The sequence below is a fragment of the Branchiostoma lanceolatum genome, chromosome 2, assembly GCF_035083965.1.
Source record: "Branchiostoma lanceolatum isolate klBraLanc5 chromosome 2, klBraLanc5.hap2, whole genome shotgun sequence".
Classification (NCBI taxonomy): Eukaryota; Metazoa; Chordata; class Leptocardii; order Amphioxiformes; family Branchiostomatidae; genus Branchiostoma; species Branchiostoma lanceolatum.
Window position 1 is genome coordinate 20,728,743 of NC_089723.1, and position 11,296 is coordinate 20,740,038.

The window sequence follows — 11,296 nt, forward strand, 5'->3', positions numbered from 1 at the left end:
AAGATTATATCTTCAAGTGTAACCTTTAGCACCCTGAAATAGCCGCTTAGCAACCCAATTCCCTATTGGTTACAGAGTTAGGCAGCAGGGAGAAGGTCAAAGCTTGAAAGAAACCCTGACGACCTACAAACAGTAAAACTGGAAGAACAGCAAAACCAACAAATCATTTTCCACATAACATTTTATTAAAATCTGTCAAAGATGTGGAGAAAATGTACATGCCAAAGTTATAACTATAACTGACAACTCACTTATTAGTTCATTCAGGAAAAATTCAACTGCAATGATGATACATTATAATGTCATATTTCATCTCTGTTGTTGGTCTACATGTATTAGTTTTTTTATATATATACAGGAAACTATATTATTTTCCACTGACAAAGCTCTTATCTATAAAAATTATAAATTTCAATATTCTTTGGGTAGGAAAAATTTCCTAATTCTAGGCATTCAACTAAGTTCACCATATAATTTATTACAAAAGTGCTGGAAAGGCAAAACCTTACAAAAATAGGTTGTCTTTTTAGCACATCCTTTGCAGCATCTGAGTAAAACTGCCCAGGCACTAAGGAAGGAGCTTGCGAACCTGTGTGAAATATTTGTACTTTCAGTATCTTTAAAAAAAGAAATAATTCCAATGTTTAGTATCGCTTTTGAAATTTGCTTATGAGCTTGTATGTAGCTATAGGCATTGCCTGAAACCACATTTTCCTTCCGAATTTAAAAGCTAAAATTCTTGGTAACTTTCACACATTTTGCCTAAGCTTCTTCCCAATCCTTTAAGGCAATATGTTAATATCTAAAGCATTGAAGATAACTTTGCTTACTAGGCACAGCACCAGTCAAGTTTTCCCTAACATTCATCAGAGGATAATCTTGTTGTCGTTCTGACCTGCAGATATGCCATGTATCAAAGTATGTTTTTTCTGTACTCCTTCTAAAAGAGTGGCTATTATTTTTTGCGTACAACGCTAGAAAAGTTACAGTTAGGGACTCTAACCCTGCAAAATGTAGATGTACAAGCACTGCAGATCTGTAATTCATGTTCATTGTCAGATGAACATCATTAAAAATAGAGATACAAACTACAATCTGAAAGCATCACCCAATACTCAAATGTCAGTGTGTTTAAAAGGAGGAACATTAGTTTTCCTCCCAAAATATATCAGATTGTCATGAACTGGTTTGTACAAGAATGTCAAAGTTCAGCTTTGGTGTGTCTTCAACACTTCTGCTTTGAATCCTCACCTATGAGGTATTGAACAAGTTTACAGCTAACAACCGTGTCATTCAAAATATCAGATTGAAGTGGACTGTCATGAATAATTCTGCTCCCCCCCCACACTTTTTGTTTTGTAAATTGTCAGCTATACTGCTCCCTGTTTGGTACATACAGAAAAGTCCTTCGTATGTTTGATTATCAATGTCTATGCCATCACAGCCTGAGGTTGTGTGCTCGCCAGGGGCTGGACTGTCTCCTGAAAGGTATTAATAGTAGTGTTCATGTCCATGGCATTGGTGGTTTGTGACATACGCCTGAACAGTTTGTGTCCGCGCTGGTCGTCGGTCTGGTATTCCCATCCTGAACCTGTGCCTGGCAGGTATACGGCTGGACAGATGTCGGCCTTCTTTGGTGTGTAGCTTCCCTTGTATTCAGTTCTATCTTCGAACGGAGCCTCGCTCTGGTAGGCTCCCAGGTCGGGCTTGAAGCTCTGCGTGGGCGCCTGTGGGTGCTTGATGTAGTGTGAGCGGAACGTCGTCGTGCCCTCGAACGGCACGTCGGGCCTGTGGTACGCATCCTTGTGGATCTTGGGCCCCACCCTCTCGATCTCCCACCTCCTGAAGGAGTCCTTGAAGGTGGTCTTGTCGTCGAACGGCGCCGTCGTGGCGCGCTGGCGGGAGGGGGGCCTGGCCGGCCTGGCGGGCGGGGCCACGTGGCCCCTATACTCCAGACCGTGTGTGGTACGCATGTCCATTTCTCCCACAGGTTTCACGTACGCCTCCCCGGCATGGGGCACGTACGGCTGTGTCACCCACTTCTTGAACTGCGTCTTGAACTCGGTGTCTCCTTGGAACGGGTCACGAGACTGCATCGCGATCTGGTCGGGCTTGAAGCTCTCCGTTCTCGGACCTTGCTTCTTCGTGAAGTCCCTCTTTTGCGTGGTCATTCCGTCAAAGGGGACTCCGCTGGGCCTGTACAGCTCCCTCTCTCGCTGCTGCTTCGGTTCGAGCGGTTTCTGCACGTACCCGGTCTTGTACTCCGTCTTGTCGTCGAAGGGAATGTCGGACACCTTGGCTTCTGCCAGGGGCTTGAAGCTGACGGTGAGGGGGATGTTCTTCCTGGTGTAGTCGTGGCGGAACGTGGTCATCTCTTCCATGTTACCCTCGGACGGCTTGTAGGCAGCTTTAGGTATGTGGGCAGCTGCTCGCTGGATCTCCCACTTCCTATAGTCAGCTGGACGGGTAAAGAGAAAAAAATTGTTAGAAACTGCTCATTTCTACAATGTATGATAAGACAGTGGCTTACTACAAGCTAAGCTTAGAAATTTCCAAAATGAGATCATGGATCCATCGCCCATAAGCCTCTGTTAGCCCATTTGCGAAAGGAGTCAGTTGTGTAAAATTTTGATCAAGAAAACGACTCTGACATACTTTTGTAGGTTGGGACTGTATCCATCCTCCCTGCGTCGATCTTGCGCTGCGGCTCGTGCCTGATTGCCTTGACGACGGGAACGGTGTGTCCGATGAACTCCTGTTTGTAGGACGACAGCAGGTCCATGTTGCCGGGGATGGGGACATACTCCTCCGCCTTGGGGAGGGCGATCTTTGTCACCCTGTAGGGGACATAGTCCTTCCTGGAGAGGAAGAATAGAAGAATGATAAATATCCAACTCAAGAACTTCTTAGAAGTACATGTAGTGCATCTTCATATATGTAGTCTTTCTATGCTGTTTGTCTGTTACACCAGAATCATCTGTAATACTGTCTTTTTACATTTTTATATTTATATCGTTTTCATATTATTACATGTAGGTGGTTTTAGTTTGTGTTGTACATCTACAATTTAGCCCTAGGACTACAATGATGTACTTCAAAGAAACCAGTTCATCTCTGATATATAGTAAGGTGCTGTTCTGGATCTATTAGTTGTAGAACCCAACAGCTGTGACAGCTGCATGCAGCAGCAGGTAGTTTGGATGTGGAACAGCTGGTTGTTAGGGGCAACCAACTGTCAGGCCTACACGATTGGCCTCGGCCAAATTAAGAACAAGCGGACAAATTCAATTTCTATCGCCAAGCTGAATGAAGAGCTCTGTGAGAAGTGTTTGCTTTTCTAATTTTGTTTCCAAAGAGGAAAAACCTTTGAAACTTCCTTCCCAACCTTTCACCATTAAGGATTCGACAATAATGGACTCATTTAAGTGTGGATGATTTGTTTAGTTTAAAGTACGCGACAGCTTTTAGTGCTAATGCGTGCTGGGTCATGATGTTGTTTTTGTTGATAAAGCCAAACCTTTTTTTCGAGACAACTAAGCCTTGTGGGGTGTTATGCGCAACTGTGGTCATGCAGGTTATTGAATTTGGACTTCATAATAACCGTGGAGTGAATAGCCGCGTTGGTACAGAATAATTTGCAGTTCAAATGGCATCGCCAAGGCAACAATTGTGCCCGCTCATCCTGAGATAAATAATGGATGACAATTTTGCTCAATTATGGAGGATGAGGCTACGAGAACACTGGTATTAAATATTCATGTTGCCATGGGTGTGGCGCGCTTCCTACGATGTCGTCGCCATGGTTCGTTCCTTGCCATCCATAAACACCACCTGACAGGGTCGTAATTCAGGTGATATACAGCCCAGTAGTTGCAGTAGCCCTGCCATGTTGTCTTGGTAATCCAATATGGAATGCCTTGACCTTGAGACTTTCTATATTTTATTGTCCAACATCTAAAGGTCATATGTCTAAAATATATCATATTCCAATGTCAGACCCTGGAAACAGCAGAATTGTTTTTGTCACTTTCAGTTTTTAGTCAATTTTCCTGAGCTCTTTGCTTCCTTAAATCATATTCATACAATCTCTACTTACTTGAAGGTTGTGACTCCGTCCATCCTGCCTTGTCCCCTGATTGGTTCCTCCTTTGGTTTGAAGGACTGGGTGGGCAGCATGGGGTGTTTCTTGTAGCGCTCAGTGTACTCCGACAGTTTGCACTGATCGCGTCCCTTGATTGGGACCGCCGGCCGATGCGGGCAGCGATGCCGCCTGTAGAGAAAAAAACGAGAAAAAGGCAACCTTTTAATACACTGTCTCAAACTATCTATCTAGGCTAATATGAGGTCACACCTCCTAGTCATTCTAAGAAAGACTTATTTCTTTTGTGAAATACCATCCAAACGAAGATGACACCCTTTCACACACACTACGGATTCAATACAGGGTCGGACTCACAAAGGACTCCTTTTTGGAGAGGCTAAAATTGAAAACATGTAACCCATTACCTCGCGAAGTAGCCTGTCTTATGGTTAATACTATTGGCTCTGACTGTAAAACCCCATTCCCTTATCTTCTTGCAACCTCTCAGCTTTATCCATAAAGCTACTGGTACGTAATTCAAAGTCTTAAATGGGCACAGTATCACAGCCTTTTATCAGAGGAGTGCTCCATAAATTTTCTTTGGATAAGGTAGTGTGAATCTACGGAAGACTGCTCAGCTGAAAGCTCCTTTGTACGTGTATAGATTATCACGGTTGTGTCCTTGTCAGGTCATATGGGCAGTGCTGTCAATATCCATTATGTACATGATCTTGAACATGACATGAGAAGGGTATAGCAAGTAACTGCCAAGGGATTACTTGTATCAGAACTGCAAGAATTTCATAAGGAAAACATCTCTCTCTTCTTTTTTTCCCTGGGAAATTTTTCAGTCTAATTTTTATCTTGTTTGAGTTGTTTTTTTCAGATCAGATGCTAATTTTTTTGTCACTTTTAACCTTTCCACGCGTTTGTGATGGATTGTGAGCTTTCACGCAATTCACCACTGCCGAGGCGTTGTTAAGGGTGTGTTGGCATGTAAACTGAAATACCGGCACACTGCGTATTCCTCGATACAAAGGATAATTACGCAATGAATTTTTGATGACGTTACATCAAGCCAACTACCATCTATCATTATTTTGTCTACAGCTGGCATCCTTACGTGTTCGTGTTCAACACAGAAGCTGACATGCTATGGTTGCTTCTGTACACAAATTATCAACTGTTGCTATGCTGCGTACATAGCTACTTAACTACTGTCATACTGCGCATGCTGCGCAGACAAAAATTACAAAACAAAAAGTGCGTAAAAAAACTATTCAAACGGTCAGAACATTATATGTACAGCTCAATAGTTCGAGAAACTGTTTGGAGTTCATTTTTAAGAGTTTGTTTGGTTGAGTCGGCTGCGTACATAGCAATATGGTCGTAAATTAGCCGTACGGCTGTAGAACTGCTGGTGATTTGTCGGAGTATTTCTACAGTTTCAGAAAGCCATTGGGGTGAAATATTGTCACACCTGTTAATCTGATTCTCAAGTGGGGCAGGCAAGAAATGTGCTCGCTTTGGTCCTGTTGACAGGAGCAAGCAAGGAAATAACAAAATGAATATTCTTGAAATTTTCTACTTAAGATGCAGTCTTCGGTACCAAAATATAATTTTGCTGTTGTCCTGGGATGAATCGGCAATCAGTTATATCAAGCGATGGAACATGTTTGATTGAGAAAATCAACTTGACTTTTGGTAGACAATTTCTCAGTAACCGCAGTTATAAATACCACATGTTATGTAACGTTACCCTGACATTGCCCCATAGTTCAAGTGCATCTTCTTTACCTCTCCTTTTCTTCTATACATGCCAAGTTTTCTTGGAGTCATTTGCTACTGCATTGTAGCGATGTTATTCAGATGCCAGCCAACATCTTAAGTTCTTAAGACTGGCATCTCACCTATGCAAGCAAATTAAAGCCATAGACGTCGTCTGCTCTTTAAAGATAACCTTGACGGTTAACCATGGTTGCCATGCAAGTCCTTATAAACATTTACACGCAGAAATGTCCCCATTAAACATCATTAAACCAAAAGGTTGGAACTACGCCCGGTAACATAAGCATGACATTCTCTGTAATCCAGGGTACCGGTCGTTTGGGATCATGTTTTACAAACACCTTTGTTATCTCGTAGTTAACTAGATGCGCTCTCTAAACGTCATTATTCAATCCCGCAATTAAGGTTAAACTTCCAAACCGCTTGCCACGTTTAGAAAAAAAAACCTACCGTAGCAACAGACAAAGAGAGAAAAATGCAAGAAGAAAATCTTATGTAAACTTTAAGACTTTAGTTTGTTTTAAAATCGATCTGTTTGAAAATGCCGACTGCTTGGTAACTAACAGTTTGGTTTCCGCAGCTTTTAATGAATATGAAAAAGAATGAATAAGAAAAGTCCTAATGTTGTGATAGAATTGATAAACCGTCAATGTTTAACCGTGAGCCATTGTTTGATAATACCACGATGCGTTGCTAGTGTATACTGAGTATTGAAGCTCGCACTGTGTGTGTTAAATAAACATGCAGCACAATGAGTGGGTTAAAGAACATGGCGACCACGGAAGAGAAACTACGAACACACAAATTTCTCCATAAAACACACGGTTAAGCCATGATACGATGTAAAATTTTAAAGGTTGTAGAGTGTATCACTAGAACGCATCGCGGTGGGAAAAATTATGAGTAATTCTGCGGTGGGGAATCGTATGGAGACCCGATACACATCCCACCTGTTCGCGCCAAGCTAGCCAGTATACACACGTATATACAGATACACACGCTACCTGCCGTCATGCTTAAACCGTATGTACTCACCCGCATGTGCAGATCTCACAGATGCACCGCTTCACCATGTTGTCTGGATCTCACAAGATCTTCCAGGTGACTTTGAAAAAGCTTAAGATCCTCTTAAGGTGTGAAGTGCGCGGGTGAAGCAAGGAGAAACCTTGGCACTTCAACGTGTGGTCCCGGTTTATAGCTGAACTGTGGTGCGGGGTCTGTTTACCGGCGTAGCGAGGGAAGCTTTCGGTCGTCATGTACGCGTCTTTGTAATGGTAATGAGCAGGCTTTGTTGACACAATAGACCGCCGTCGCTCTCGCTTAGGCCACGCCCCCTTGTGGGCGGAGCTAGGTACACCTGAGCTCCTGTGCTATACACACCTGGGCAAAACACCTGGGCAAGACGTGCCGTGGTTTAGAAGATCAAGTTGAAGAAAACCAAGGAGATGCACGTTTTATTATCTTCGACATGTGTGAATTGGAAGTTGTTACACGGCAATGTAATGTTGTTGTCATTCATTTTTCGCGCTGTGTCCAATGTCAGGTGAATGTGTGTAACGTTACCCGACTTGGGTTGTAGCAAGGAGGTTGTAGAAAGCCCGTTAGTGTTTTGTAAACTGGGTGCAGTAGGCCACATCGACATGGTGCTGGCAAAGGTAAAAGAAGTTGTCAAGAATGGTGTCCCTTGCATGGCTTTCTCTTTGGCACAATGAATAACACACACGCGTATTGCAATTGGGAGAAGAGTCTCTAGTTACGTGTGGCAGGTTGTTTAACTCCTGTCTGGCTGGTAGATACAGTACTGAAAAATAAATGATATGACATGCAAGTTTTCCTGTTGCCGCTAGCGCTATTGGTACTATTTTTGTTACCTTGATATTCTTTTATTTTTCTGTACGTGTTCGCTGTTTGATATCTTTCAAGATGGGATCATATTATTATCAAGAACCTCTTTATTTCTTATGCACAACGGGGGGATTTTTCCTGACGTCATCATCCACAACGTAACACTGTAAATCTTCCCAGTTGCGCTTGCGCAGATGATGACCCTACACGCGTGCCTTTCAGAAGAGATGCTGTAACATGTCAACGGGTAAAGTTTAGTTTCAATTTTGGTTATAAAAATATATCGACAAGAAGTTTCTGGTAACTTTGGTAAGTGCGTATTGTCACGATGGTGGCCAGTCTTTAAATGTATCAACAGCGATGCTGGACTTTCAAATGTGTTCCCACATGAATAATAAGCACAAGTCTCGACTGTGTGTATATAATAAATATTTATGATGTTTTTATCGGCTGAAGTCTCATAGATATTACGTCAGTTGTTTTCTATATTTTCACAATTAAATGGAAAACTAAGATAGCTTTTGATCTACCTACTAAGCATGGTAAGAAAATGTTTCATCCCGTGTCTTTCTTTACGGACATGGCACAATGATGTATTTGCGACACGCATAGTTTATCTGGCTGTAGCCAAACCTGTCACAGTCCTAAGTTAACATGATATACGGTCCAAATAATCAATGGTTACATTATTGGGTCTGAATACTGACCAAACGATTAGTGGTTATTTTATTGGGCCAGAATACTGACCACACGATTAGTGGTTATTTTATTGGGCCAGAATACTGACCACACGATTAGTTGTTACTTTATTGGATCAGAACACTGACCAAACAATACTTGTCATTCTAATGGATTAAACCAAACTTTTAGTGGTTATTCTATTAGGTCAGAATACTGACCAAACGATCAGTGGTTATTTTATTGGGCCAGGATACGAACCAAACAATATTGATCATTTTATTGGGTCAGAATACAAGGCTGACCAAACAATACTGGTCATTTTATTCGGTCAGAATACGAACTAAACAACAATTGTTATTTTATCGGGCCTGAATACCAACCGATGTTTTCTTTATTAGGTAGGAACACGAACTGTTAGTGGCTATCTTGTTTGGTCAGAATACGAACCAAAGAATTAATTAATGGTGTCAAAATTCCGGGACCGGGAAAAGTGTACAGTGTGCCGCATGAGGGAAATATGTCCTTAGCTCGTTATCATTTCATTGATATACATATACGAAAACACTGAAGAAAAATGCATGACGCCTTCCATAAAGTTACACTACCCTTTCAGCAGGTAAAATTGCGCACCGTACACTAAATTTCCTCTCAAGTTTCGTACAGACCCTTTTATTCTCCCCATTATCGCAAACAGGACCCTTCGATACGATCAAAGATCTGCCGCCTTCGGTAAACATTCTGATGGTGCCAAACGACAAGACAATGAGGTGGTTCTACCCTAGCGTGTGACAACATCATCACTACATTGTTAGTGGTGCGTAGTAACAGCACTACCAATTACCGTTAGGGACGAACCAGAATGGATCGTGAAGGGGGTATAACGTCGGGGGAAATTGATATGGGGGTCTTGAGTGATATAAAAAATACTAAACTGCAATTGAAATGTTTAACGTTACCTAGAAAGATGTTCCGATTTTCTAACACAAGTCATGATACGAAACGATCTTTATCTGGATCGTCCCTTGCTAGATAACCAATACCATGTCATGGCCAACGCAAAAACCCGACAGCATTGAGAGATGTAATAAATTTTCATTTTAGGTGCTACAAATACCGTTATAAGATCTTATAAGTTATAAAACTGTCGTATCTTTTGGGTTTATTTTTTGTGGCGAAAAATATAGTGCGAGTGTTGAGGAAGTGTGAAAAGCCAGGCTAGAACCAGTCTATTGTATTATGTAACGTTACGTATTCCATGTAACGGTCTTGGCTTATATACATATTATAGGTCCGTCACTGATAATCTCCAAGCAGATGTAGGGTGAGACACAGTGCTTTTCTGCGTTTTGTACGTCTTTCTAGTACATGTAATGTCCAAGCTGATCTACCGGTGGAAAGGCAGTATCCATGGGCCGAAACAGAATGGTGGCCAATGGAAACTGTTTCGGCCCACGGATACTGTCTTGCCACTGCAATAGATCAGCTTGAAATCGAACATTACAATGTGCATGGTCCACTGGTGGGAAGCGAATACATGTACCTCCAAACGCGGACAACTAGCACAAAACACAGTAAAAACACGCATAAACATGGACCAACGAGGATCGTTGTTTTAGCGTGTGGTGTGGCAATGTCGTAGATCAAGTGGATAGTGCGAGCACTTCTCATCAAGGAAAATGTGGATTGCTTTTTAAATGGTTCTTAAGGGCATTTCAAAGACCATGTCAAGGACCCTTATACAATATTGTTTTCCCACACTGCAGCTTATAACAGGATACTATATTCGACCCAAAGACCACAAATGTACAGTATCTTTTACTTGATACTCAAAGCAGCTTTCAATCAAAAGTCCACCCAAAGATTTAGATTCTCTGAAGTAAATACACCGCAAACACCAACCATTTTTTCCTCAGGTTAATGAACCTGTAATCTATGAGGGTGGCGTGCAGGGGGTCATGGGTTCGAGTCCCAAGTCAGAAACCAGACACTTTGTGTGTTTAACTATAGGTGAATTGCCGGTATTAGTTACCAGTATTTGAATGGTGTGAAGTTGGCCTGTGTGTTGTCGCACACTGTTAGAACCAATGATGTAGAACCCAGGGGCTTCTTGGATGTCCTGATACAGGTCTACATTTCCTGTTAGGTATCCTAAGTTTTAACTATACAAGACATAAAGTCCAATTTTCTGTCTCGTTGTTAAAGTTAAGTTTTCAATCTAGAAGTACCTTCCAACAGCACAATTCTCTGGGAGGGTAGGTCCCACACTCTGTGCTGTACCATATACATTGTTAACCTGGAAACCAGTCTTGCTACCTTTCCTTTTACAGCCACATAACGTTACATACATGACCTTGCGATTGTCCCTGTTCTCAGCCCCACCCTGTACCAACAAACCCCACTGGCTGTGTTGGTTTGGAAGGGTTCAAGTTACCAGACTACCATTGTGTACTGGCAGGGTTCAACACGTTTTGAAAAATCCACTGTCCATATAGGACCAGTATGTAGTTATTACCCCTGGCTGAAATCTAAAATATTCCATGTTTCAATCAGGAAATGCTTACAAATGTACGTACAGACTGGTAATCTAGAAGACCAATATAGAAATCAGTGATGGCCCGATCAGGCAAGCACACAACAGCATGCAACAATGCAGAGTAGGTGCTGTGTTTGAGGAGAGTCACACCTCGAGCACATTCAAAGAAACCATCACACTTATCGAAAAGAGTAGGGGTCCTTTCCAGTGTGAGTGGATCAAAATAATCTGTCCAGATATGCAGCTTGTACTACACACACACTCCGGTTTAACGTCTTCACAAACCTGGTGTGTTGTATGCTATGTGGCGGTTTTTACCAGGTATGCAATTCAAAGAAAATAGATACACTTCACAGTTTGATATACTA

At 42.0% G+C, this 11,296-nt stretch overlaps 1 protein-coding gene across 1 annotated transcript; it reads right to left on the minus strand.

The window, feature by feature from the left end:
• Positions 1-165: 165 nt before the first annotated feature.
• LOC136427860 (stabilizer of axonemal microtubules 2-like) lies at positions 166-7,102 on the minus strand. The gene is made up of 4 exons (XM_066417053.1): positions 6,905-7,102; positions 4,097-4,270; positions 2,656-2,858; positions 166-2,458 (listed from the first exon to the last, which is right to left on the minus strand). The coding sequence occupies exons 1-4, from the start codon at positions 6,940-6,942 to the stop codon at positions 1,431-1,433; spliced, it is 1,443 nt and encodes a 480-aa protein (XP_066273150.1). The 5' UTR covers positions 6,943-7,102; the 3' UTR covers positions 166-1,430.
• Between the last annotated feature and the right edge of the window lie 4,194 nt (positions 7,103-11,296).

What these genes read in the sequence shown, in the direction of transcription:
- LOC136427860 (XM_066417053.1), bottom strand. Translation starts at nt 6,942, where the DNA reads ATGGTGAAGCGGTGCATCTGTGAGATCTGCACATGCGG. An exon ending in TGTGAGATCTGCACATGCGG is followed by an intron (nt 4,271 to 6,904) that starts GTGAGTACATAC and finishes TTTTCTCTACAG; the next exon opens with GCGGCATCGCTGCCCGCATC. An exon ending in GACGGAGTCACAACCTTCAA is followed by an intron (nt 2,859 to 4,096) that starts GTAAGTAGAGAT and finishes CTTCCTCTCCAG; the next exon opens with GAAGGACTATGTCCCCTACA.